This window comes from Melanotaenia boesemani, chromosome 20 (genome assembly GCF_017639745.1).
Source record: "Melanotaenia boesemani isolate fMelBoe1 chromosome 20, fMelBoe1.pri, whole genome shotgun sequence".
In the NCBI taxonomy this organism is placed as follows: domain Eukaryota; kingdom Metazoa; phylum Chordata; class Actinopteri; order Atheriniformes; family Melanotaeniidae; genus Melanotaenia; species Melanotaenia boesemani.
In genome coordinates this window covers 15,060,624-15,088,337 of record NC_055701.1, presented here as the reverse complement: position 1 = coordinate 15,088,337, position 27,714 = coordinate 15,060,624, and the positions used below count along the sequence as shown (strand labels likewise).

The 27,714-nt window shown below is 39.8% G+C and overlaps 5 protein-coding genes across 6 annotated transcripts; 3 read left to right on the top strand and 2 right to left on the bottom strand.

Moving 5' to 3' along the window:
- The first annotated feature begins 2,460 nt into the window (after positions 1–2,460).
- On the top strand, positions 2,461–6,313 carry LOC121630973 (Krueppel-like factor 11). The gene is made up of 4 exons (XM_041971544.1): positions 2,461–2,668; positions 3,455–3,745; positions 4,098–5,055; positions 5,279–6,313. Exons 1-4 carry the CDS (start codon positions 2,630–2,632, stop codon positions 5,578–5,580), a joined length of 1,590 nt encoding a protein of 529 aa, XP_041827478.1. The 5' UTR covers positions 2,461–2,629; the 3' UTR covers positions 5,581–6,313.
- Positions 6,314–9,717: 3,404 nt separating this feature from the next.
- On the top strand, positions 9,718–12,607 carry dnaaf2 (dynein axonemal assembly factor 2). The gene is made up of 4 exons (XM_041971542.1): positions 9,718–9,766; positions 9,873–11,394; positions 11,443–11,697; positions 12,040–12,607. The coding sequence occupies exons 2-4, from the start codon at positions 9,907–9,909 to the stop codon at positions 12,451–12,453; spliced, it is 2,157 nt and encodes a 718-aa protein (XP_041827476.1). The 5' UTR covers positions 9,718–9,766; positions 9,873–9,906; the 3' UTR covers positions 12,454–12,607.
- Positions 12,608–16,799, bottom strand: lrr1 (leucine rich repeat protein 1). Of its 2 annotated transcripts, XM_041971546.1 has the most exons (6): positions 16,563–16,799; positions 16,236–16,446; positions 15,494–15,592; positions 14,832–15,084; positions 13,456–13,930; positions 12,608–13,367 (listed from the first exon to the last, which is right to left on the bottom strand). In XM_041971546.1, the coding sequence occupies exons 2-6, from the start codon at positions 16,416–16,418 to the stop codon at positions 13,112–13,114; spliced, it is 1,266 nt and encodes a 421-aa protein (XP_041827480.1). In that variant the 5' UTR covers positions 16,419–16,446; positions 16,563–16,799; the 3' UTR covers positions 12,608–13,111. The 2 variants fall into 2 exon arrangements, with proteins under 2 accessions (XP_041827480.1, XP_041827479.1); XM_041971545.1 differs by having other exon boundaries at positions 16,236–16,799.
- Positions 16,800–20,588: 3,789 nt separating this feature from the next.
- LOC121630972 (transmembrane protein 151B) lies at positions 20,589–24,751 on the bottom strand. The gene is made up of 2 exons (XM_041971543.1): positions 24,111–24,751; positions 20,589–22,549 (listed from the first exon to the last, which is right to left on the bottom strand). Exons 1-2 carry the CDS (start codon positions 24,222–24,224, stop codon positions 20,927–20,929), a joined length of 1,737 nt encoding a protein of 578 aa, XP_041827477.1. The 5' UTR covers positions 24,225–24,751; the 3' UTR covers positions 20,589–20,926.
- Positions 24,752–25,327: 576 nt separating this feature from the next.
- Positions 25,328–27,486, top strand: LOC121631236. The gene has a single exon (XM_041972004.1). It carries the CDS (start codon positions 25,330–25,332, stop codon positions 26,371–26,373), a length of 1,044 nt encoding a protein of 347 aa, XP_041827938.1. The 5' UTR covers positions 25,328–25,329; the 3' UTR covers positions 26,374–27,486.
- The last annotated feature ends 228 nt before the right edge of the window (positions 27,487–27,714 follow it).

The following is a 27,714-nucleotide window of genomic DNA, read 5'->3' as shown; positions in this document are numbered from 1 at the left end:
AAACAAGACATAAATTCATACCTAAATATCCATCCATCCATCCATCCATCCATCATTTGAATTTATTTTACTGTGACATAATAAATGCCTTTTGAGTCAGACATGTGCCATCCTCAGATTTTAGACTGAAGAAGCACTCTTACATTACTGTAAAACAATCTTAGTATGTTAAGGTTCCCATTTCGGGCCTCACTTTGCTCTTCTAAACAATCTGAGACATACTTTCAGTTTCAATTACACAGTACAAAACAACTTGTAAAAAACTATAGTGTGTTTATTATGCTTGATATGATACACTAATATCTTACCATTTTAATTAATGGGCTTCAAATGGCATTAACTGTGTAGTCTGTATAGTCTCTACCTGTGGCTGACAGTGAGAGCTCTTGGGGTGTAATATAGTTCCTAGTGATATATTTAACCTCTCTAAGGCAACTCCCCCTTTTCTGACTCCTGAAGTTCCTGGATTGGGGGAGTTGACCGGACAGGGGTGGTGTGCATGCTGGGGCCCAGATAGGGCCAATGTAACCTTTCCTCCAGATTCCCTAACAAAGTTGAAGTGGGCTGCCCCACTTATATCACAAACAGGCTGCTATACTTAAGCCCAACTGCTTCTCATGCCTGTGTGCAAACTGGTTTTCCTTGTAGCTCCTCCCTCATCTCCTCGATTCCTGCAAACAGCTGGCACTGAAACTGCATTGCCACAGCTCACAGCCCTCAGTGCTCCCTGAGGTCATGCTTAAGTGAGTCATTCTGAGGTACGGCCTTCCTTAACAAACGGGTGCTGCCGGTGCCAGACTGACACACCTGCTACACTCCCATCTGCTGCAGAGAAACAAATAAACAAGTACTTAAACAAGGTAAAGTGTAATCCAGGTTCAGGTTCTTTCTAAATATGACTTATAAAAATTAAACTTTCTTGGTTAGACTGAATATGTGAAAATGAGTATGCATTGGAATGATTAATCATGCCCTGATCTAAGGTTTGCTGAAACTTATAACAGACTTTTCAATTGTCCACATACAGTTGGTGATCTAACAGTGTATGCAGGTCAAGACCAATCTGAAGTTTCTGACACATGCTTGTGGGAATGAGCTCATCAAAATGGTGGCCAGGCAGTAGGCCACAAGAAAACCATCCCAATACATAGCAAAAGTTGCATAAGGAGATAATATATATATATCCTCAGATGCATGTGGGGGTTTTATGCACATCATCTATTTCTATCTATCATCTCACTTATTTTACTAAAAAAAATTAAACCAGGGCCAAAACCATTGCCACTGAATCCTTATTAATGATTTAGGGCAATACATGGTCACACATATCTGGTTATTGTGAATGAATGTGCATCTAGCTACAATGGTTGTAATAAAACATGTTAGTTATTTTGTAACGTATTGAATTTGTGTCCATACATTCAACAAAATGGAAGCAGGATGATAGTTGAGCACTTATTTATCTTCTTTGTCTGTGAGAAAAACTGCATAAACATTTTCAAAACAAACAAGACAAAAACCCGCGCCTGGACCTGTCTGGAAGTGGTGTTGCATTCAGTGGATACTGGAAAAGTGGTACAAATATTAGTCAACGTTCATGACACAGCTTAAAAAACAAAAACAGTAGTTTCATTCGCATGGATTTTTCCATTACCAGCGCTAAATAATTAAGTAGTCAAGCTAAGGGAATATATTTCATTCAAATATTTACATTTCTAATACCCTTAAATTTGTTCCCTCTTTCACAATAGTAGAATGTAGTATAAGAATATAAACTGTGCAGTGGACAAAACAAAACGTTAAACTATGAAAAAGTATGGATTATTCTCGGTTTTAATATAATTAGGAAAACATTGCCCTCTAAAGTCTAAAAGCACTTTTTTTTTAGAAAATAGATTTTACCCTGCCATTAGACATTTACTATTTATCGTATTTACAACTGTAACTTAATTTTTTGGTTCTTATTTTGATTATCTCTTAGCTAACAAAATCAACTAAATGATTCAGCTAAAAAAATCCTTATTTTTCCTCATATATTGTTATTAAGTACTATCAAATATTATTCATATTCACACTTTTGTATGGTGCATATTCTGTTTTAATAAACTATTTATTCTACGTAACTTGTAACATAATATTCCCGTAGTCATTTAGCAGTCAGGTCATTTTAGCAATTTATTCACACACTCTTTGAACGCAACATAGACCGGATCGACCTTTCGCCTAGTTAAGCGAACGGCAGTTCATCGGGTTTATCCTGACACTGCTGACTCCCGTGGCCACGCCCATCATCGGCCACGCACCCTATTTCCTCCAACCGTCCAGCGAGCACGCGTTGTTCACGCGCTTGCTCCTCTTGCATTGGTTAATGCACTGCACACACTCGATTGTGATTGGCCAAGTGTTGCCACCCGCCACTGCGTGTAGTGAGATTTGTTTTTCCTCCCCCCTCCACTCCTTTCCCCTCCCCATGTTTTACTCACACAGCTGAGAGAAAAAGGGAGCCAGTCAGAGAAAGAAACCGCCTCAACCCTATCCCAGAACAGGCAGCATCTCTGGCAACCGCTGTTTCTTTGTTCTACACAGGCTTTGACAACACAAACGTGTTATTTACATATTTTTTTCTTCAATGACTTCGAGAAATTATAAAGAGATTGACTCACATACGGTAAGGCCATTTTGAAAACTGTCAGTTACAGCTTGATAAACATTTATGTTTTCTTCTCTGTCCTAGTAGGTTTACTTGTTTATTGCCTTGTGTGACGTTTTAGTTTTCTAAAGTTTCATTCTTCTTTTATGCTCGAAGTGTACTAGTTTAATTTTAACTTGCCACTCGTGCCAAAATAAGTCATATATATTAACTGTTTTTATAACGATTTCGTTTATTTAGTATTAAGAGGTATTGAATATGTAACAGTTTCAAAATATAATGCCTTTTACACAAACAAGTAAGGTTGTCAATGCGGCTAATTTAATCAGTGTGGTAGCATTTTAGTGGAGAACCAGTTATTCTATTTATTTATTGTAAAAATGGATAATGAAGTTTTAACTTTAACAAGAGTACTTCCTGACGCAAACCCGCTTTATGGGGATTTCACATGGCTCATCGCGCAGCACGTCACTGTTGGGTCTATATTTGGGAAGGGGAGGTGTCCTGGCTTTGGGCCAGAGGCAGTGCATGTTGGGCTGGGGTGTAGTCACCAACACCCCTCTCCCTCACTTGCAGCATCAGGCAGCTCTGCCCAACCTTAGTTACGGGAACAGCGACTGAGTTGATATAACTGGAGTCCCCCCTCCCAGCTTTCCTTAGTTAATCATATCTGATTATAATACACTGAATTGTCCCAGAGTGTATGAGTAACTAAGTTGAAAACTGCTATCATAATCTGGTGATGTGACAGCACAGAAGAACTAAAATTTTCCTGTTCTTTTTTTGGGGGGGTGTTCCTCATAGACTGAACATATGGATCAGTGTGGGTCTTGCGTGAAGAGAAGAAGGCATGACAGCGAGCAGTCTGTCTCTAGTGGGACCAGCAGCTGTTCCTCTGGCCTGGAGTACACTGATCTGGAGGCAGCTGAAGCTCTGGTGTGTATGAGCTTTTGGGGCCAGGCAATCTTTCTCGGCAGCAACAAGACAAATCCCTGCAAGCCAAGGCCTCTCACGCCAGCTTCAGATTCCTGTGACTCTCTCCTACCACCGGAGCCTCCAGAACCACCAAGGGACTTTGTGTCCCTCTCTTCTCTGGTAAGACATGATCATACAGTGATAGCATAAGGCACCAGCATCACACTGCATTGTAAAACCACAGAGATTACATGTGTTTAAGTAGTAAACATTTCTCACAGTCCAGGTTTTCATGACCTCCTGGGTCTTGTTTTTTTTTACATAAGATTAAAGCAGAAGAGTTTTGCGCAGCAAGAAAAGCCTTGATACTGTAAGGTTTTTGACCTTCAGATGGAGTACTTTCTTGCAGGTACAGGCTCATAAAAAATCTGTGTTTATAGCTTGCCAGCTGGGAGACTTATCTCTGCAGACACGAGCCATTTTATTGTAGTGGTACTGGGATTACACTAATTATTCAACAATCTCTTTGCAGTGTATGACTCCACCTCACAGCCCCAGTTTTGTTGAGACCCCATCAAACTCTATGGTTCAGCCAAGCTCCAGTCCAGCAGTGTCCACACAACGCTGTGGATCTGGGATCCATCAGCCTGTGCTGGCACCAATTGCTGAGAAGACCACCTCCCTCCCCTCTCCACCACAACCCTGTAGAGCCATGGTGACCAGCGTCATCCGCCACACTGCAGACAGAACCTTCTGCCAACAACACATTCCAGCGGCCCCCAGTCCAGAGAAAACTATAGACACAGTAACTGATACAATGGTCTGCCAGCAGGAGCAGGAATGCATTACAAACATTGAGCAGATGACTACACTTCCATCCCCTCCTGTGTTTCTAATACCCTCAGAGAGAAAACAGCCTAGTAGTCCCTTAAAACTTTGTTTGGACAGTGTCTCCACCCCCACCCTTGTCAACGCTCAACCACAAATTAGCCCACCCAGTCCCAGTGTTTCCACAACCCTGTCCCCTCCTCCAGTCACCAGCCCTCAAATCATTTGCCAGATGTTCCCCGTCAGCAGCCAATCAGGTATAATCTCAGCCTTCATCCCCAGTGCGGTTCAGGCCTCCAGTACTGGAATTCGGACTGCCACCACACCCATCCTTCCCCAGCCTACCTCAGCTAACACCCCCACTGTTCAGCAGTCCCTTATTGTGAGCTCAGCAGTGCCCCAGGGAACAGTGATGCTGGTCCTCCCTCAGTCCACAGTCTCTCAGGCCCCTCAGTGCCCTCAGACTGTAATGACTCTGGGCAACACCAAGCTGCTACCCCTTGCCCCTGCCCCAGTATATGTGCCAGCAGGGCCCACTGGCAGCACAACAGCCACAAAGATGGACTTTTCCCGCAGGAGAAACTATGTCTGCAACTTTCCGGGCTGCAGAAAGACTTACTTCAAGAGCTCACACCTCAAGGCTCACCTGCGAACACACACAGGTAAGGGTTCCTTGGATATAGAAGCCTTGGTTGTGCTATATTAATGAAGATGTTTAATGGATGTGGCTTCTCTGTTGTATCCTGTTTGTCAAACACTCTTTCCCTGGCCATGTTATTTTTGATAACAAGACAGTTAGCTCATTGTTTGTGTCGTGTTAAGTTTTTATGACCACAGTGTGACTCACTTATTTTCCCGGTTTGTTCCTTGTTTCCCCTCCCTTAGGTGAGAAGCCCTTCAGCTGCAGCTGGGATGGGTGTGATAAGAGGTTTGCCCGCTCTGACGAACTCTCACGTCACCGGCGCACACACACCGGGGAGAAAAAATTTGTATGTCCTGTGTGTGACAGGCGATTCATGCGCAGTGATCATCTAACCAAACACGCCCGCCGCCACATGACCACAAAGAAAATTCCCTCCTGGCAAGCTGATGTTCGTAGTCTGAGCAAAATGGCTGCCAGTAAAACTCCTTCTTCTAAACCTGGCATTGCCACGCTGAGCATGCTAGTACCTGCTGGCTCAAATTAGATAATGAACAACTGCAATCTTACCCACTCCCAACATACCAGAGGGACGATGGGAGCAGCCAGGCACATGTGACTGCTCCTCTCTTACTCTTGGGAAAAAAGACTAAACATGCACTGGACTCTTCCTGCTCTACTGCTCATTTGTACATCTATTTTCTTTAAAAGATTTTTAGTTTACTTTGATATTATTGATAACATGGATGCACTCTTGCCAAAGCCTTTGTAAAAAGTTCGTCTTAGACATTTCACTTTGTCCAGCTCTCTTACAGATGTTTTTCTTTGTGTGATACTGATGTCTTTGTGAATGTATTGTTTATTGTAGTGTAAAATTATTTCACACCATATTTGTGGGGAAAAAAAATATACTATGTAAATATGAATATTAATCTTCACTACAATGATTATACCTTGATTATATCTCCCTGTCTAAATTTTCATATTATTTAATATTATATTTGTTATAAAAAAATGTTTGTACGAGTCTTTCTTTGAGTATTGTGTAATATTTCCAATAACTAACCTAAAAGTAGTAGGATCAGGGTACAGTCAGCACTCTTATGGCAGGGTGATTCAGTGCGTGGTGTGCGCACCCACCGCATCCTGTGTGTGTCTCACCCTGACTCCCCCTCTACCACTGCCTTCTTTGGTCAGCTAAAACTTGTTCATGTTCTTCCAAATGTGCTTACTAGCTTTTGGGGAGCTTCCTGCTGTGAATATTCTTTTTTTTTTTTCGTGTTATAAAAGCTCTTTTGGCAGCTCATCCGGGAACACTGTGTCCTCTTCATTATCTCAGAGCCAGAATGCTTGATGAGTCAGAAAAGACGGACAAGAAGCTTGCCCTTTATTGGAGTTCATTAACTGATCATTTGAGGCCTTTCAGATGTGCCAGTTAGGAACAAGGAAATGTAGGGGATATGAGTTTGGTATAACAAACCACTAAGAGTTTTTAATTAAAACGTTTAGATTTGGTCATTTTATCTTTTTTTTTTTGCAAACTCCATCAGCCTGTTGGTGTTAGATATTACATGAACTGAATTAGAATTTACACTTCAACTTGAGAAACTAGGAGAATTTAAGTGTATTTTTTGTAAGTAATCACAGATTTATATTAGCAAGATATTAAAGGTCCATGAAAGACTTTCTGATACTTCAGCCCTCTAAATATCTCTGTTACACAAACGCATGAATTTGTAAGCAGTGGTCTCAGACCCAGCTGCCTCCAATCACATAGTGAGAAATGTGAACGGTTGGAGGTGCGACCAATCACCGCTCTCCTCCACGCACCCGCCCATTTGCCTTACTGACCGACATACTCACTGGCCGCGTGCCACCTGAGTTGTGGTTTCCCGCGACACCTGCTGGTGTAAACGTGTCATCACTTCAATAATGGCGAAAACACTGCCCCAAAGTGATGCTGAAAATCTTGTCCATACATTTATCTCTTCTGCACTTAATTTCTGCTATAATTTTAGCTGCGTGTCCAGAGACTTCAGTTGATCCAGAATACTACAGCCAGAGCACTGACTGGCAGAGCCTAGATTTATCAAATTTCACCTCTTTTAGTTTTCCTTTGCTGGCTCCTGGCAAAATTTAGAGACTATAAAATCCTCCTTGTTATTTTTCAAAGCACTTAATGATACTGCCCCATGTAATAACAGTCTTGTTCCCTAACAACCACAATAAAATCTCCTTTCCCAGAGTGCTGACCTCTGTGATTCCTAGAATTTCAAGGACTGAAATAGGAGGCAGAGCTTTTAGTTTTTAGGCCTCAAGATAAACGAAAAAGCTGCAGTGAGGGTTCTGGTTGAAACTAACAAGTCAAATTTCTCCCATTTAGCTTGTCTTTGCTGTCTCCCTTTTAAATCCAGGACAGAGTTTAATGTTCTTTTATTCACATATGAAGCTTTTCACAACCAAGCTCCACTGTATTAAAGATATAATTGTTCCATGTTTTCCCAGGTTTTTCCCAGACTACAGGTTTGGTTACTGAAGACTAAAAATAGAATGGGGGCCAGTTCAGGAAGAAGACACCCTCTTTTCTCTTAAGATTAGGCTTTAAACCTTCCTTTTTGACAAAGCTTATAGACAGGCTTGGCTTAAGTAAGCTTTAGCCACCTTCTTAGTTATGCTGCCATAGACTTTACTCTCCTTGTATATATATATATATATATATATATATATATATATATATATATATATATATATATATATATATATATATGTCATTAATGTCATTAATTTGTGCCTTTCTTTTTCTTTCTTAACAGGTACCCCTGGCTTACAGTTTGTTGTTCTCTCTTTTCTTGCTAGGCAATTATATTTATGAATTATAAATTGAGTTTACATAAAATGTGATGGACTGGCGACCTGTTCAGGATGTACCTTACCTCTAGCTTAGTAACTGCTGGGATAAGCTCCAGTCCCCACAAACCTGCTTTGGAATATTTTACTAGAATAAGAGTACTGATAGCCAACTGCAATTGTTTTACTGTTTGACACATATTTTATAATGCTGCTATTACTATATGATTTTTCTTACAAATTATCAAATAGATCCACTTATGGGCTCACTGATGTATACTTAATTAAGCTTTATTACTTTGTTAAGGGAGGCCTTTTAAACTGGAAAAAAATATTAATCATATTTTATTATTAAACAGGAAGAATCAAAAACACCCACGATGGATTAAAATCTTGTTTTGAATTTCCCTTTGACAATATTTTCCCATCTATTATTTTATTTAACCCAATAAACACTCTTGAGCATCTGTCAGTGATTATTTAACTTTTACATCACGTTACAATTTTAAACTTTTTTTTTTTTCAAATATCGAACTGATTCGAATATAATATAAAATCAAATATCAAAAAAACTTTTTAGCTTCTAAATTTTATAAACCCTTAATATTTAATCCAGTTCAAAAGCAACAAACGTCCTCTTGTCTTCGTTAAGGAGCTCTTGCCATGCCCAAAATGGCGGACGCGTTGGCGTATCCCAGCAACGGGCTGACGCGGTCGATGTCTTTGCCGAAGATAGTCCGCAGTCGAGCCCATTGACTATGGCAAGCCAAAAGGGCCATAATTTTTCACTCAATTGGCGCGTTTGTGATAAAAAAAATACGCCGTTTTGTGGCTAAAGCGGCGTTAAAAGAGCCGTTTTATGTGGCTAAACGGCGTAAAATACGCCGTCATTAAAGCTTCGATAAAAGAAACGAAAAATACGACGTTCTTGGTGGTCATTAAACACCGCTTTTTGTGGTGTTTGATGAACTCGCGTAAAAGGCGCCGTTTTATGCACTTTAACGCTTGTTAAAAACGGCGTTTTTTCAAGTACAGCGCGTGTAAAAAAAACGGCATTTTGTTATATTATAAAAAATTGCTTTGGAGTTGGATGCATTGTTCCAATAAGTCAGTTGTTTGTTAAGCTGTCTGCTCATGTGCTCACATCTGCAACAAAATGCAAATGCACTGCCAGAATACAGACTCAAACATAGACAGAAATACTCTATTTTATTTTTTTAATCATTATTATAAAGGTGTATATATAGCCTATTTAGCATATCGTTGCTGTCGGGCAAAACCTCCTTTGTTCAAAATTCGTGATATTTTTTTTCCTCCATAAATCAGTTCTATTGGTCAGCCTTTGTGTCCTTCTGTAGTTTTACAAATATTTACCAAAGATATATGATGTAAAACACAATACCAAGATTGATGACATTATGTCCAATTATTACAAAATTCATATAGTTTTACTAATTTCTTGAAAAATAAGTTTTGGACGGTTTGCGCCCAGCAGCTATACGCTACTTAAAGAACAACAGCTTTAAGCACAATGAATCAATTAATTATGCAAACTATGATACTCCAGTTATATATATATATATATATATATATATATATATATATATATATATATATATATATATATATATATATATATATATATATATATATATATATATATATATATATATATATACATATTTATGGGTTAAATATGTGTCCTCTGTAGTGGACACTAAGCGTCAAAGAGTTAAAAACAGCTTTTGAAAATTAATTTGAAACCATTGAAAGTTTTCATGAGGGAGGAAGTATTTCGTTGTTACCCACGGTCTCCATGTTGCCATGGTGATATTAACAAACCCGCACTGAAGTTTTCCATTTTGGAGTTTCTTTTGTAACACGAGGTAAAACCTATATTGCTTAACCTAAAACTGACCAATATCACATTTTCGCTTTTACGGACCGAAGTTGATTCTGTGTTAAAACCTAAACTGATTTCTGAACATTTAGGTGTCACCCAAACCACGCTTGCTCGAAAATAACCATGGAGCTCGGAGATAAACTTAAAGAACTAAACTTGACCGCGGATGAATTGGACACTCTCTCTAAAGCGCTCAAAGATGATAAATTCAAGGAAATGCTGCGCGACTACGCCCAAGAAATATCCGACCCCGACAACAAAAAGAAATATGAAGAGGAGATAAAACTTTTAGAGCAGGAGAGAGGAAACAGCATCGAGTTCATCCACCCAACACCGTTTAGAGTTATCAAAACAAGCGAGGGTGGCAAACAGAAATGCTTCATCAACATTTGTACCAATGAGAAAGTTGGAAAGCCCGAATTTAAGTGTGTTGTGTCAGAGGATGGTCGCAGAGGGCAGTGTTGGTCCCTACCCCACACTCTGCATCCTGGGAGGCCAGACACAGATGCTAAAGGTAACAAATTTATGATTTATGATGTCATATACCATCCTGACACACTCTACATAGCAAGCAGAAACACGAAATTTATGGATATAGTGGATGACACAGCCATCCAGGGAATTCAGAAAGCCTTTAAAGTGATGCTGGACAAAAAGAATGTGAAAGAAATGAGAATAAAATACAAAGGTATCCCACAGCCTTGTGTAATCCGAAAACCCATTCCTGGATACAAGGCCAAGGAGCCTCCTGAGCACCCTGACCCACTTGCCTTCCCATTTCCAGATGAAGCACAGCTGAAGACAAAACCTGTTGAGCTGCCTTCAACAGAAAACGGCAACGATGTTGAACCCAAAAACTGCCAAATCCAGCTGCCACAAGCCAAAGCTCCAACCAAGCCAAACCACACAGTAAAATATCGATCTTTCGTTGATTTACAGGACTTCAGGTGTTCCAGAGATTCTGCCCAAAGCCCCAGGCCTAAAGAGATCGTAGTTACCATTGATATGCCACTCCTGAAGTCAGTTACAAATACCAGCCTTGAAGTGAAAGAGAAAAGCTTGCTGCTAGAGTCCAAAAACCCAGCTTACAGACTGGAGCTGCCTTTAGCCTACCCTGTGGATGAAGACAAAGGAGAAGCTAAGTTCAACAAACAGAGAAGACAGCTTATTGTCACGTTACCTGTTCGTCCTCTGAATGTGGCTTTTGATTATGTTGTACCACAAACAAGTGTCGATGGTTTTCAGAGTGACGGTGAAAGCCTGGAGGAGAGAAGAGGGGTTAAAAAAGACGTCAAATGGAAAGAGAGAAAGCAGGAGCAGCAAACAGGTGATGAGGAAAAAGAAGCAGAAGAAAGACAAATAAAAGAGCACAAGTCCAGAGTAGACAAATGTGAACATCAGAAGAGAGGAGCAGAGCAGTATCAAAAGGCATGGGAAGAAGAAGAGACTGGTGTGGAGGAGAAAAAGAGGAAGCAGCTGGAACAAAAAGGCCAAGACAATGAAGAAGAAGGAAGTAAAAGTGAGGTACAAAAAACTGACAAGATTCCTGAAAGTGACATGCAGGAAAAGGATGAGAAATTACAAAAAAAGGTAAATAAAAAGGAAGGTTGGCAGTTGGTACAGGGGAGCAAACAAAACGAAGATACTCAGATACGTAACCACAACAACCCAGAGGAAGACAGTTCTTTTGTCCTGGAAAAGGAAATTTTTGCTGAAGAAAACGTTGTACATGACAGACTTGAGGCGTCCCCTGAAACTGAGAATCAGCACATGTTAATTTATGATCAACACTCCAGTCACACAGGAAAGGAAAAAGAAGCAAGTCCCACCTCAAGATTGGAGTCAGCACCTAAAATGAAGTCTGAATATAGTCAAGAGACTGGAAAGACCAAAATAATACAAGAAAATATGCAGGTGAGAAACCCTGGCAATCATGTTGTGAGTCAAAGTATAAGTGTAGTTGGAAATATATCTATCCTCAGGTGATACCTCTTTGGCTTCATAACAATTAGACCAAGACTATGTGAAAGTTTAATAAAAGCGTCTGGTCAACTTGACCTGATAATTTGGTTAAACATCGTGATATGAAGCATTCTCCCATCATTCATTGTTTATTATTAGTTACCCAACAATTATCTTCAGTGAGATCTTGGTCTGAAGTCTGCTTAACAGATCCATCAGCGACATTCTAAACATACCTTTATAGGTCATAATGCCAAACAGCCATGCCAAGCTTAACCCTTTTTTCTGCATCAGGTGAGAACAGACGCGGCACTTCAGAACCATACATCCAGTGAAGAATCTCAGACTACTGCAGTCACAGCTGCCATAAACCAGTGCAATGAAGGAGAAGTTTGCATTTCTGTGGGGGGTGCAAAGTCCAGCAAGATTTCTACAGCGGATGTAGCAAAAACATCTAACAGTGGAGACCCAGGTAGATGGTTCACCCTTTGTTCTGAAAAACCTGCCCCTGTGTCTGTAAAGGAAAATAAGGAGGATACAGATGAAGATGACCTGTCAGCGGAGCAGATCTTCCAAACTTCAGAGAACAAGCCGCCACCTTCATTATTGAGGGAGATCGATGCAGATGGAAATGAGACAGTGATCAGTGATCATTCAACATCTGCTGGGTTCATTTTTCAAAACAAACTGATGTATGAGCTGGACTGATGGAGTTTGTTTCGAGTCAGCAGTAAATTCAGTTAAAGTCATCAGAATCTTGTATAAAACAAAGCCTAGCCTTCATCTGTTTATTTAAAAAAAAAGTAGTTTGGAATAGTATGGAAAAATAGTTTAAGTATATCTGAATAAACTACTGACAACATGATAATGAATACTTTTATTTTTTCTGCATTTATAAAAAGTGTCAGCACAGTAACAGTCAACTCGCTTTAGCTGCTGTTAATAGACTCTGAGGCACTGTGTTAGAGAAAATTAATCTTATTTCTCTATTCCCCAGCCTTATAGAACTAGGTCATTAGAAAAACCTGCTGTGTGCTCTAAAAACCAAAAGAACAGAAAACGACAAGATACTGTGACCTGTAAGCAGCATGGGAGTTTGTGTACAAATGGTCAGTGGCACTGTGGTACAAATGGAGCAGGTACTAAGTTAAATTTAAGTGTAAAACAAGCAGTTTGAAGCAGTTTTAAAAATAAAGTTTAATAAAGTCCAAACTGCCCTGTCATTTAAAGGCAATCATACCACTTGGCTACTAACTAGAGCAGCTTCCTCTTATCATTGTCTCCCAACATAACTTCTTACAGTGTTTTGCCACACAAACTACTGCAGCATCCACAGCAGTTTTCAGACACTACTTAGTGTTCCTCCTCATCTGACTCCTCTCTGGAGGGAGTTGTCTAAAAATTCGGAGTAGCAGGAGAGCGAGCAGAAGAACTGTTGCACTGGTGCTTCCGTGCCTCCCATGTCATCCACCAGCACAACTGTGTGAGAGACTTGGTGCAGATTCATGCTCACTGCTGTTTTGATGTAGAAGTTGATGCAGACATAACCACAGTCGCAGGTCTTGGCGACTTCGAGGTCCCGGCACAAATGGGCAGGGATAAGGTGGGGTCCGTATGGAATCCTGGAGAGGGAATCAAGGGAGAAAGTTTTGTTGTGTGAGAATTTAGGAATAACAGATTTAAATGTGACAGCAGGTGATTATATCTAACCTGAGATTAGCTACAGCTCTGGAGGCCATCTCTTGGAGTGGAAGGGGGAATGTAAGTTGCATTGTGTGGTCCAGAGGGTTGGGATGGATAAATGGGTTTCCAAACAAGTCTAGGTTCTCCAGACACAGCTTACGGAAGTCACCGGGCAGAACAGCTAGCTGGTTATGTGCAGCAGACAGGAACCTTAATTTCGAGAGTCGGCCAATGTGGAATGGCAAACACAAAAGCTCGTTGTCGTCCAGTTTGAGGTTCACCAGTTCCCTGAACTGGCAGAACTGAGCAGGCAGGGACTGCAATCGATTCTGGCTGATGTCCAGGACCTGGAGGGTCCGCTGCAAGGTGGACAAACAAAGGGCCTCACTGAAGGATTCAAGGTGGTTGTTGTGGAGGATGAGTTCAGAGAGGCAGCTGAGGTCACCAACAGTGGCGGGGAGTTTCTTGATATGATTGTTGCTAAGGTCAAGTTTGCGTAGAGCTGTGAAAAGAAAACCAAAGGAAAACACAAGTATTTAGAGCAGTACTCCAGCTGCTTAATGTACCCCCATAGTTTTACTTAATTAAATTAGTTATTTCTCCTTAATGTCCCTCACCCTTCATTCAGACATTTCTGTGGAAATGTTTGTCATTTGTGTGAGGCTGGTCGGCTTATCCGGTGGTTAATATATAATAACACGTCATGTCCCCACAACTCTTCATATGCATTGGTTTTGTAAAAAATAGTAGCACTGTATAGAAGCAGCTGAAATAACTTTTCCACATGTATGAGATTGTGAACAAAGTTATACACGTGAAGGTATAACACCCAAGGAAAAACATATCTAATTTTACTTTCTTCAGCTTAAGAGTTTTCTCATAGTATGTCCTTGTCATAAAGTTTATATTGAGCTGATAGCAAATATGGTCAGACAGAGCAGAAATTCAGCCTGTCTTGTGCATTTTGATTCAGAAGCAAGAAAAAAAAAAAAAAAAAGACAAGTTGGTGTTGCAGCTGATTAAACCATCGATGAGGAAAGTTCAAACAGAGCTGTGAATTATTTAATAAATATCCTGGCCTCTCATATTGATAATATGTTCATACTGTTGTGCGATCTGACTGCAGCAGTTCAGCCTTGTGCTGTATTGAAAGTAATCCATATGTTTTCCTGGGACTAATTTGATCATTTCCCATCTCAAAATGTTATGGAAAAAGCTCCAGGTGGGTAATTCGCACATGAAACTGCCGACAGTTTAAGGAAAGCAGTGTATGTTTAAAAAGGGCTGTTGTAGCATTGATTTCGTGGTTGTGTTTTGCACCTTAGGACCTCTTTACAGTCAAGCTCTGAAGACCTAAACACCATTTTCAGCATATCATCAGAAGCCCACTTAACCCAAATTACCTTTAAGGGACAGCATGCGCATGTCCACCCGTGACAGTTTGCAGTACGAGACTTGCAGCTGCTCCAGAGTGTAGGGGAAGTTGGAGGTGAGGGGGTAATCCTTCTTGGACATGATGCTGAGCTTCTTCTTTGGTTGCTGTACATCTCTGGCCCGAACAGGTGTAAGTGTAGAGAGAGGAAGGCTGCTGGCATCACTTCCTCTGTCTGCCAGACGAGCTGCTGAGAGGAAGTTCTTCAAGCTGTTTGCATCAGCCTAAAAAACGAATAAACAGATGTGCAAGTTGTCAGTAGCACTTAGAGCAGATACGCTATCCTCTTTTAAGGCCAGTGGTGTTTGACCAGATTCCTTGAAATATCTAACCTGGATTTACTGGCCTAAAATATCTTGACACAGTTCTTTTCACTGAAAAGGATGGACCACACTCCTGGGAATGCAAATGTGAGTAGGATGGAAATTACATGGGATGATAATGTTGAAAAAAAATCTTCAAAGCAATGTAATATAATCAAACACATCTGCAGAAAGAACATTTTTCTGCAGTGATGTTTGTGATCTTCTAAATTAAACTTAAAAACTTCCTTAAGTAAAATTATAACAAGCAATCTTCACATAAAAACACTTTCTTCTTAAGACTGTAATCACACCATGTAAGATGTCATACCTTGCTCAAACAAATGTCAACAGCAGGTTCCTTTAACCTCACAGTTGCTTTGCCTTCCTCTACAAACCAAGTGAAGAACTTCTCTATGTTGCCTTTCAGCTGAAAGAGAAATTAGCAATAAGTACTGGAAAACAACATTTCATCATTTTAAGATGGGTGGGTGTGCATGCATCATGATTCAACCAAGAGTGACTAATTCCTTAAACAAGTTGAGACAAGTAAAAGCACCTCAACTTTTTTTCAACAAGCTCTGAACTTTTAGATCAGTTTATGTTTTTTAATGAGCCCTTTAAAAAAAAAGAAGTTTAAAGGGACATTAGTGATAATTGACTTTTTTTATCATGTTAAAAATAAAAAACAAATCTCCACAACAATCACAGGTTTAGTGTCTGAGTTTCACTGTGTTGTGTATATGACTGTGTACTTACAGTGATTGCAAGCAGGGTTTTTTTTTAATAGCGTCAGTACATTGTGTCAAGCCCTATATTTTTTTACCTAAATTCACACATCCATTAACTTTTTTTAGATTTTCCCCCAGAAGCAAATTAGAGCTTTTTTTCGTGAATCGTCCGACTATTCCTCAACTTTTTGCAACACATCAGGGAATGAGATGTTTATACTATAGATAGCACTGAGGTAGTATAACTTTAATAATTAATTAATTGTGATATCTCCAAATAAATTATATACAATATGTACGTTCCTATGTCAGAAACAAACAGCAGCAATAATTACCACACACCTTATACTTTGATCCTGCCCTGTCTTTGGCTGTGCAGATCATCATGTAAATACTGCTGCGTTGACTCGTCTTGTCCAAGTGTTTCCCGATGGAAAGGACAGCTCTCGTTCCCTTCCCCCGACTTTTCATCCCATATGTGGGGAGCATACGATTTACCACTTCGACATCACACTGGAGCTTCATCTCAGCCGGGTTTTGAACACTGTCCGGCCTAATGCCGCGCCAGAGCGAATAAAGGCATTAAATGGGTAGCAGGGCAACACTTCCACGAAAAGAAAAAAGTTAGGCTAGCAAATCAGAACTGAGGGGAGCTGACACCGTACACACCCGTAATTGTCATGGATGTCAACAACCGATCTGTCTCTTCACAGAGCTGCAGCGGCATCTGAGTAGCTGTTAAATAAACTATACATCGTCTTTAGCATCCCTAAAACTAAGATTGTGGAGGGCAGCAACAGTTCTGTTGACAGTACTTCACGGACTCGTAAAGGTCGAGGATTGTTCTCATCTGCCAGTTGGTTAACAGCTACTGTTAGCATAGCCCAGCGCGCGTGGGAAGTGACGTCAAGAGCGCTCGTTATGTCAGCGCGGGCGCGAGTTTGTCAGGGGAGCAATACCAGACAGACCGCATCTCAGCGGCAGATAACTTTGAAAGAAACAGTTTATGAATGGCTCTTTTGTTGAAAACTTGAACATTAATGCACCTCTTGAATCCAGTCACATTTTATGTAGTTGTTGAAACCGAATCCAACTTTTATCCAACATTTAATAAACTGGATAGAAAAAAACTGCTTATAAAAAAAAAGAGAACTACAACCTCTTATCAGCCAGAGGTCTTGCTGGTTACACAACTTTCTGTTCAGACTCTGTACTTTATGTAGTGATTTAAAGACAGTCAATGAAGGTGATTTTTATAGAAAACAAATATGCAGTGATGACAGGCTAGAACAGGGGAAATTTTATTGGGGGGCTAGGAAAGGGAACAGATCAGGTAAGCGTGGCACGTGAATTAAAACTAAAACAAAGTCTAGAGAGGAAATAAATTATTACAACTGCAGAGGCTATCTTTTGTGAAAACTAAAGCAAAATGTTTAAAAGTAAATAGCCTTTAACTATGATGATTCTGCATTGTATGGCTTTAATCAGTGCTACACAAACACTTTATTGATAATGAAGAAAAACGTCCTTTGAGCCAATATCACAAGTTTTATCAGTGTTTCAATGTTCTTGGTCAATTAACACTGCACAGTCATCACATCTAGTGGTTTTACTACTTTTACATCCTATTCATGAACTAAACAGTTTGGACAAATATCACCCACATAAATAGTCGGCAAGATGATGCTGTATAAATGCTGCATCATGATTAATTATATATATGTGTGTGTGTGTGTGTGTGTGTGTGTGTGTGTGTGTGTGTGTGTGTGTGTGTGTGTGTGTGTGTGTGTGTGTGTGTGTGTGTGTACAACAACAGAAATACATTACCTGCTGCACTGAAATGCACTTCGGCATCTGAGAGTTATCCAGAATTGCCAATTTACACAAAATATTTGTTAGAATTTCATTGTCTATACTTAGGGTGACACCTGGGTAGACCAGTCAGATTGTAGGGGTGGCCCATACACCCCCAAGACCCCCCCCTTGGTACCACCCTTAAAACTGCAGACATTGCATGTCATCCTTGGTGGAGTTAAAGAAACATTTCTCAGGTGGTCATCTAAGATCTGAGCAGATGTGGACTATAGGCCCAATTTCTTCTTTTGTTTTTAGTTATAGTGTTCAACAGTGGTGACACCAGAGGGCCCCCTTTTGTGTAAAATCACACGATCATTTAATTCAATTAGGCACTTTTGTGAAATGGTCATGATTACAATGGATTTTTGATCTTGGACATGGTTTTTGAAAATTAAAAAAATTCATACAGACTCCAGTCATCTGGAATCAGGGCCTGAGTATAATATATTCAAATATTAAGATCACAGTTAAATCATCCATATTTTACCCCTTTCAAAAACATAACCACAGGTTATGTGGGATAAAATCGACTTAAGTGATATCACATAGTGGCCATGAGCTAGGAAACAAAACCTGGTGATGGTTTATTGTGTAAATGGCATCCTCAGTTTATTTGGGACATTTATTTGTATCCATCCACTCATGCCAGCCGATAGGGGGAGACAAACAGGTCTGTATGGGTCTAATATTATCTCGCCCTGAGCCCAGGCAGGACTGTCAACCTGCCTGCATCCACTCATCTACTTATTTACTCATTCATCCATTTTGCAGTTTGGAAAGTAGATGTATCCTGCTGTAATTATTGACTGTGACTGTATGCACTTTACTCGTTCAGCCCATAACTCTGATGTCTTGAGGCAAAGTCCTAAACCTATCTTAAAGCTTTCTTGAAGAGAGCAGACGAATCAATGAACTGTGAGCCTCCAAGTCTGTGACATTGTCTTCTCAGATCAGCATAATTGCAGAACAAAACTTAACTTTAATCTTGTTTTCTTCTCTTGCCTCTATCCTTTTTCATTTTTTACTTCTAGGGTCCAAAATGCACCAATAACAAACTTTATCAAGCCATGTAATGCATATCTGTGCAGATTTTATGTGTATTTCAAAGATTTAATCAAGTCTTTACAGAGAGCAAACCCCAAATTCTATCTTTTCAAGTAGACTTACTAGTTATTTTTAAGCAATGCAAATATTTCCAGACCAGTCAGTCTGGAAAGAAACATGTATGCAGCATACAGGTGAAATGGTTGCTATTCATAATCTTTAAATAAATCTTTATTGCTTTCATGTTGGCATTCAGATATTCGTTTCCTATATACACATCTCCAATTTATATTTTTGAAGGTTTCAATTACACAGTAATAAAAAAAAGACTATTTTTGGTTTCATCTTAATACAAGATAGTATGTTTTGCAGCAACATGCAGTTTTTCATTTTTCATATATATTTCTTTACATATGCATTGTAGGTGAATCAAATTTCCTCACACATATAAAGATGCATTACACACATGGTTACAAGCTTAATTTGTACACAGCTCATTTTGGCACATTTTTGTACACTGTGAAACATTTTTTGGAAAATATGGCAAAACATGCAAAAATTTGGGCACCCAGGTCAAAATTAGTCACCATAATTACCTGGTGAATCTTATTTATTTTAAACAGAATTAGGTCTTTTACTATTATAAAATTAGAAAAACGAGTGAAGCAAATGTCTTTACAAACTCCATTACAAATTGGCGTATTGATACTTGTGCAGGCTTTTTATACATTTTGTTTGGCTGAATTTTCTCACACTGTTCCATCAAAAAGGTTTTAGTTCTGTGAAATTATCAAGCATTCAGAACTATTTTGAGTTCTATCTGCATTTTTTAAAATGATGAAACTGTGAGGACCAGGGCTAAACCGTCAGTTTAAATGTTTTGAGGTAGTGTATCAAGGACTTTGTGTGTACTCAGGATCCTTTTCCTGTTGTAGAGGCCATTCTTTTTTTCTTTTTTTTTAATCAACTTCTTTAAGATGGTGTGATGTTATTCTCAATAAACCATGGAAATTACTAAATTTCATAGTTTACTTAATAAGCAAAATGTTTCCCACTGGCTATGAAATGTATCCCTTCCATGGTAGTTTTTACTCTTTCCTCCAAAACAAATTTTTCTTAATGCAGCCAAAAAGTTCTGCTTCACTTGATGGATCCGCACAGCTCTGCTAAATCTATCTGAAGGCCAACAGGTTTGATTTGACTTTCAATCAATCTTACCAGCATTTCCTTTTGCCCAAACTGTAGTTTGACCTTTTCCAATTCCTGTTAATCTATCTTGATCTTATTTATTGTATTTTACCCTTTTTTACTAGACCCTGCTAGTTCTGCTATTAATGATTAATAGCAGAACACTAAGCACTTTTTTGTCTGTCAGGTTCATTTTAGGTTTTTGTTTCATTAGGGAATGCCAAATGCTAGCATTGATTCTGGAAAACAAATCTACTCAGGGGTATTAATAAAGAAACCTTGAACCATTACAGCTTGGGTTGAAGACTACCCACAAAAATATAGTCTTCTCTTTCAGTAGCATCAACTGTCTTTCATTTATTTTATTTTTATGAATGCTAGGCAGCTGTTTGAGGGGCTCTTGCTATTGACTGGCTTGAAAAGTCAGTCATCTCTGAGCTAAAACCTTTTGGAGTTTATATATAATAGGTAGAATAGGTTTCTTTCTTTTCACACTGAAATTGAATAAAATAAAAGATAAAAAACTAAACTTGATAATAATATTGAAAATCTCCAACTTTATTCTTTGCAGATCAGTTAATCTTCTATTCATTGAGCAAGTTACAGAAATTTTGACAAGTGCATAAACATCTGCATGCTATTGTAGCTGTTAAAAAGTAGCATGGCCAGATCATGCAGTAAGTACAGACTGACATTGTCATGATGGGACATAGTTTATCCCCACACCTGCAGATGTTTTAATGATATAGCTACATATTTAAATGCAATTAAAGACTGTGGCATTTTTTTAAATGTGTTCAAAAGTGGAAATTATGGTTAAAAAAAAGACCATTTTAAAGTTAGTTTAATATAAGATTTAAAGTGAAATCTTTATTAGCTATAAATCTCTATGGTGACCAACCAACGAATGTCAACATAAATACTGACTTTAACATCTAATCTCTTTACAAAGCTGTGTCCCCTGGTGACGACCCTCTTCGTATATAATAGCGCCGAGATTCCCTCCCATCTTCACTGCCCTCGGACCAATGCACAATGAGAGCTGGGAAGAAGCGAGCATCCCTATAAGTGGGTGGACTGTCACTGAGTGCTAGCTGGCTGGAGTCAGACTGGCAGCACTGCTCGTCTGTGCAGCAGGGGTCCGACAGGTTGCTGCTGCGGCTTCTCCACGGAGCAACGGTGCGATGGGACCCGTAGATGCGACAGAGAGAGAACCGGGATGTGTCCAAAGAGAGGTGGGAGTGGAGCAGTGCTCTGCGGCAGGAGAAGATGGAGGAGCAGCTGGAGCTGGCGATGGTTCTCCTCCGGCCTCCTGCAGCTGCTCGCCTGTTCAGCTCACTGCACTGCTCGCAGTCATCCTGGCTCTGGAGTGCTCCATAGCTCTGAGCAGTCTGGTTACTGCTGTCCAACAGAAAACAGGTGGAGGATGAAGCATTGTGCAATGAGTTAGAGTTTCCTGTGTTCATGTTTATTAGCATGGCCTCTGAGTAGCTGGGAATTAGCTGGCGGTTACAGCGTATATGCCACTCCATGTCAGTGCTGTCCAGTGTGTCTACTCTTGGAACAACACAACCAGTGTTATTCCCCACAGGTCTGTGTTCATCTAGAGGAGATGGGCTACCATGGATGTACTCCAACCCGAATAGTTTCTCTATTCTGTAATGCACATAAGCAGTACGGTATTCAGTGAGGACTCTTAGCGGCCATGACAGCATGAGCAGAGCTGCCAGCCAAAAGGCAACCTGGGAAGTGTACCAAGGCATCCTGTCAGGGTCAATGCAGGCTATCAGGTTTTCTCTGAAATCCACATTCTTCAGCTGCATCCCTTCACGGGCTTCCATGTAATCATCCAAACCTTCTATTTCAGAGAAGAACCTGGCTCTCTGGTTAAGGTAATCATTTTCAGGACCTGCCTCTGTGAAGCTGAAACACTTAGTGAAGTGTAGGCGAGTTGCTGAGTGTCCCTCCAAGCCTCTGAGGTCACGAGATACATCTTTCATCCCACAGTGGCTATAATCAAACTCACCCTCTGCCACATGGGTGTTGACCCGCTCATGGTAAACCTGTGTAGTAGTGTAGGCGTCCCCATTCCGGTATCGGGTCACTTGCCGTGTCCGCCGAACAAAATGATAGCTGATGGCCTTCCACCATATGCTAGGTTGGGCCTGTTGCATCCGCAAAACTCTTTCATACACGCTGTCTACATCTGCTTTGGACTGCAACTCACTCCTGGCTCTGCAGTGCCAGCACTCCACCATGTACAATACGTAGAGCATAAGGAGGAAGGCCAGAGGAATGTAAATGTAGCCATCAGAGCACGGGCTGTCATGGTAGATCATAGAGTGCCCTCCAACACCTATCCCAGGGGAAGCGCCTCGCAGGGAAGAGGTGAAGGAAGCTGAGAATGATGAGGTGAGGGCAGAATTAAAGCTGATCTTGGTGACTCGGGTCAGCTGACACCAGGCCACCACACCCAGGCAGCTGTACATGAGCACAGAGAGTAGCAGGCAGCGCCAATGAGTCTCTCGGCAGACACAATCACCCAGGGACTGCTTGACTGGATGCTGCTGCAGAGACACAAAGACAAGAGTAATGAGAAAAAGGCACTTAAAGCAATGAACTCCTAGAAGGTGCTGGTGAGCCCAAGACATGCTGCAGAAATGCAAATGAATTTAACAAAACTATAAATTGCAGAGCTTTTCCACAACTAAGCACAAAGTAAATCACATTGCACCACCATGCCAGACTGAGAAATCCTCCTGAAGACCTTTTACAGTCAAACAAAAGCAAAGGATTACCTTTCATTATCTTAATGACTTTTTTAAAAGTAACTGATTGATTCTCCCCAATAAATACACCAATTAATTAATAACAGAAATGTTAACTCCAGTTCAACATTAATTGAATTATTAAACACTCACTTAATTTTGTTCAGCTGAACAGTGGGACTTTTGATACTTTTTACTTTGCTGTTAATGTGTACTGTGTTACTGTACTGAATGCTCCTTCCATTACAACTTCCACACTAAAGCAACTCTATGCTTTATCTGCTGAGTGCTGAGTAGTTAGCTCAGAAACACAAAGTGCTAACATTGGCAATACTGTTCAGCAGTCAAGTAGACCCATTCAGCAAAGGCATTGACTCCAGGCTATTTATTCAGTAACAGTAAAAGAGGCTGGAACCTTGTAACGCACGAAGAGATAAATCCCGTACTGCAACATTAATTGTAATTAATTTAGAACCATTTTGCCAAACAATTCCTCAAGATTTCTGCATTCTATGAAAAAAATTCTGGCTCTTGTGGTGACATTCCTCCACATGACATCCTGTGTTGTTGACTACCATGGGTGTTTTATGAAGTGAGAGGATTTATGCTGACAACCAGCCATCCATTACTGCACTCGCACAGCGACGCGGTGTCACACACTGCTGCTTCCACCTCAGTCATTTATGGAGGAAACGGAGATACAATTCTTTTGTGCAAGAAAGGATGGACTTAATTTAACTTTGAATGGAAGTTCAATAAGGTCACATTAGAAATTCACAACCCATGTGCATCCTGATTCACAAGATTATGTTTTATGGAGCTAAATTTAATCCGTTGGATTAATATATATATATATAAATTATATTTAAAAAAAAGGCTAGAGTTTGCAGAGGATTATAAAGTTGTGCATGGACTTATTTGATCTCTCCAAGGGTAGCTGCACACAAACACAGACACTGTGTTTTAAGACATTGCCAAGACAAAAAACATCATGCAACAAATGCAGTTATATGAAAGCAAGCACAGCTTAATCAACACTAAAGTAAGGCATTAGAATATATATATGACAATGAGTTTGATGTAATTTCCCTGTTAAAGAAACTGACAACTCTGTCATTTCAGTAAGCTGAAAGGTTTGATTGCAGATGAAAGCAACTGCACTGCGATGGCACAGAGTAAATGAGGTGTTTCCAGTGCGCCAACAGCATAAAAAATCTAAATACTAACTTCAGTATTGAGTTAAATAAAAACAGATGACATGTGTGAAACTGATAAATCATTCTGAGCATCTAACCCCATGTCGTTTGTTTTAGTTAAAGAAAAAAAATGAAAGAAAAATATCTGCCATTTCTACACTTACTTCCTCCGGTACATCACACACAGCAGGTAAGTCTTCCTCGTGCTCCTCTTCCTCAGCATCACTGGGACCACTGGCCGCTGTGTCCGCTGCAGAGCCCTGATCGGAGGAAAGCATTCTGCACTTTTCGCATGTCAGAGGGGAATTTGAAGCTCACACATCTCCATTCGTTTGCTTGGCAGCGGACATCCCTTCGTTTGCTCCCGCTTTTTGAACCTCCCTTAGTCCCACAGAGACTGGGCGGAAGCCAGCAGGCTGCTTATGATGCTGCTGCGGTGCGGAGCGGGAGTCCCGCGGTGCTCCCGACTGACCGGGCGCAGGGGGGCGGGGTTCAGGGAGTTCACCGCAGCAGAGACAGCAGAGGTTGACCATGATGATGAAGTCAGCGGGGCTAGTTTTCAGAGACCGGAGGTTGGCAGTTAAATGTAATTACTGACCGCAATCATCATATTAAAGAGTCTGCACTCAAGCAGTAGTAGCTAGTATGAAACAGAGCAAGCGAAGAAATAAACTACTTCCGGTTTTATTGTATTTCATAATAAGAGCTGCTTAAAGATATATGAGCAAAATTTTGGCTTTTATTATTCATTAAATTTAAATGGTTTATTCTTCATACTGCAAAGGAGAACATTTAGATCGTTTAAAAGCTAAAAATTATTTAAAAGGTTTGAAGGTTATATTCTATCTTGTAGGCTATTTGAAAAGAACATTATTACTATTATTTTTATTATTATTATTATTAACAACAACAACAACAACAACAATAATAATAATAATAATAAATACAGTGTTAATCTTGGCTGCAAATTCCTTATGCTGCAAACCTTATTAGGTTACTGTACTAGTGCACAGTCATGTAACTTAGAAAAGGTCCCCATCAAAAATCTTATTAATAGGGTAGGCTACTACAAACATCTCTTATGAAGAATTGTGCAGTTTATTTATTAATTAATTTTTCTGAAAAAGCGTTTTATCACCATTATTATTATTATTATTATTATTATTATTATTATTATTATTATGCCCTCCAACTAGTATTCAAACTAAATCACATATATTCAAATAAAAACTTAAATAAAAATGCTAAAAACAAAAAATAAAATACAAAAAAAGGGGGAAACAGATGTTGATTATTTTACATCTTTTAAACGCTTTCTTTCTCCTCCGCTGGGGGTCGCTGTAGCTTCTTCAGCATTACGGAAGTCAACTCGTCCATGGAAACATGGCGGAGGTCAGTAAATGTACTGGAAGGGTAGCGCGCGATATTGCGCTAAAAAATTATAAGCGCTATCTCCTGGAGAGCCTCAACAAACACTGGAAAAGGAAAGTACACGCCGCCTCTCTGTCGGTTGGGTTTCTGCTAGATGACATCCGATATTACGAACTTAATGGAACCGAAAGTACCGCGGACAGGGTGAATGTTGGAGGCTCCCAGGACAGTTACACAAGGGTAAAACACCTTCCTGAAGGTATTGATGCTGGTTTAGAAAATGGAAATGTAGTGGAAAACTACTACAATCGTTGCCGCGACGAGCATTTGTTTTCAAAGAATACTCTGATAAAACTTAATGAAAAGAATCTTCCTCGATACCGAAACTATGCCATGTTTTTGAGTACTTGGTTTAACTCTCCCCGTCAACAGCAGAGCTCTTTTAGTCGGCATCTGTACCCAGGACATGGGAACTTAATTTTTATCAGAGAGTACAATGGCAACGGGACCAGATCTGAATTTCTGTACAAAACCAAAACAGGTTACTATGATATCCTGGAGGTGTCACCCACCGCCACCCAAGCCCAGATAAAAACAGCATACTACAAGCAATCCTTCATCTACCATCCTGACAGAAACTCTGATAGCGACGATGCCACTGCGCGCTTTTCGGAGATCAGCGAGGCCTACATGGTGCTGGGAAACAAAGGACTCCGGAAGAAATACGACCGGGGACTTTTAAATTTGTCAGACCTCACCGCCACAATCAGGCCCTCTAAGGACACCACCAGGAGCTCAACGAAACAGCAGGGCGCGGGAAGACAGTCTGTAGCGGGCGCAGACAGCCGAGGAGGTGTCTTTGATTTCGACAAGTTTTTCAAGTCTCACTACAGCGAACAGCTGCAAAGACAAAGAGAAATTAAAGGCCGAAAAGAGGATATGCTGAAGAAGAAAGAGGAAGCTATACAAGACAAGAAACTGGGCAAGATGACGGAGGTTGGAGTTGGGATGCTGCTCATTTTCGCTATGGGAATATTTTTTAGCTTAAAGAGATAAAGGTTATGTGCATTTAAAAAAGCTGAAGAATGCCTTGGCAGATTAATTGAAAATGAAATGGGAAGTTCAGGAACAAACAACCATCCGGTGATGATTTGATGCACTTTCTTTGTCTGATAGTAAATACATATTTGGCTCTGAAACTGTGGGACTTGCACATAAGAAAGCCCACAACCCCATGTTTCATCCATCTGATTACCCTCTCATATTATCTTTTGAAAAACTAAGGTTAAAAGTGTGTGCTTGTCTGCATTTTTGACCCAGTCTCTGTCATTTAGTTTTCTATTTATAATTTTCCACTGTGCCAACACATTTTCCACATGTGTTAAATACACGCTGAATGAGAAGCTTCAGTGGTTGTTTTACAACCGATTAATACTTAATTTAAACTCCTTTTGGCTTTCATGAAGTCATAAGTTGTTTCAGATCTTATTTAGAATGTCATAGCAGGGTTGATTGTGGTTGAATATTTAGCTATTTATTAAATATTTATAGCAATGTAAGTACAGGATGTTATAAAGATTTCCATACCAGATGTTGCAATGATCAGAAGGGTGTGGTCAAATAGTAATTTTAAAGAAAATGCCTTACATGATGTTTATTGTAAATACCTGTGGTTATATTACGAGATTATAATAAAACATGTGCAGCTTTGCCTACCGAATATGTGCACCAATGCTCTTTAAATCATGTGGGAAAATAGCTGAAAGTTCATCAGGATCTGAGCAGAATGCCAGCATTTTTTAAGTTAAAGTACTTGAAAACATCACATTTACAGTATTTTTGGAGAGTAAAACTCCTTATCCTCAGCGAAGATAACTTCTCTACACTACTGGGGAAACCTTTGGTTTGAAATGCTTTTTTTGTTTGTTTGTTTGTTTTACAAATTGAGTCATTGACAAATCACATCACAAACTGAGGCGTTTTTATCAGCTTAAACTCTAAAAACTAAAGAGTTAATAAGTTTGGTGGGAAATTTTTGAAAGATCTTGCATTCTTTGGTTTTGTTTGTGCTGTCAAATGTCTGGTTTGGTTTTTGTAAACATTTGGTAAAAATAGCAAATGCTGTTCATAAAATACTAACTTCAACAGCAGGCTGTTGACATATCAGGAGACCTTGTCAATGTCATGTTTATTTATATTGCACATTTATACTGCCAAATCCTTCGGACTGCTTTACACAAACCATAATGACTAAAAATCAAAGAAATTGTTAGTTAAAAAAAAACAAAACAATAAAACTACCTATTTTTGTACCTTGCTCCATCTCTTCCATCTTTCTGCTGTACCACCATCTACAGCCCACAACACACTACATTTATTTTCATAGGATGTCTAATT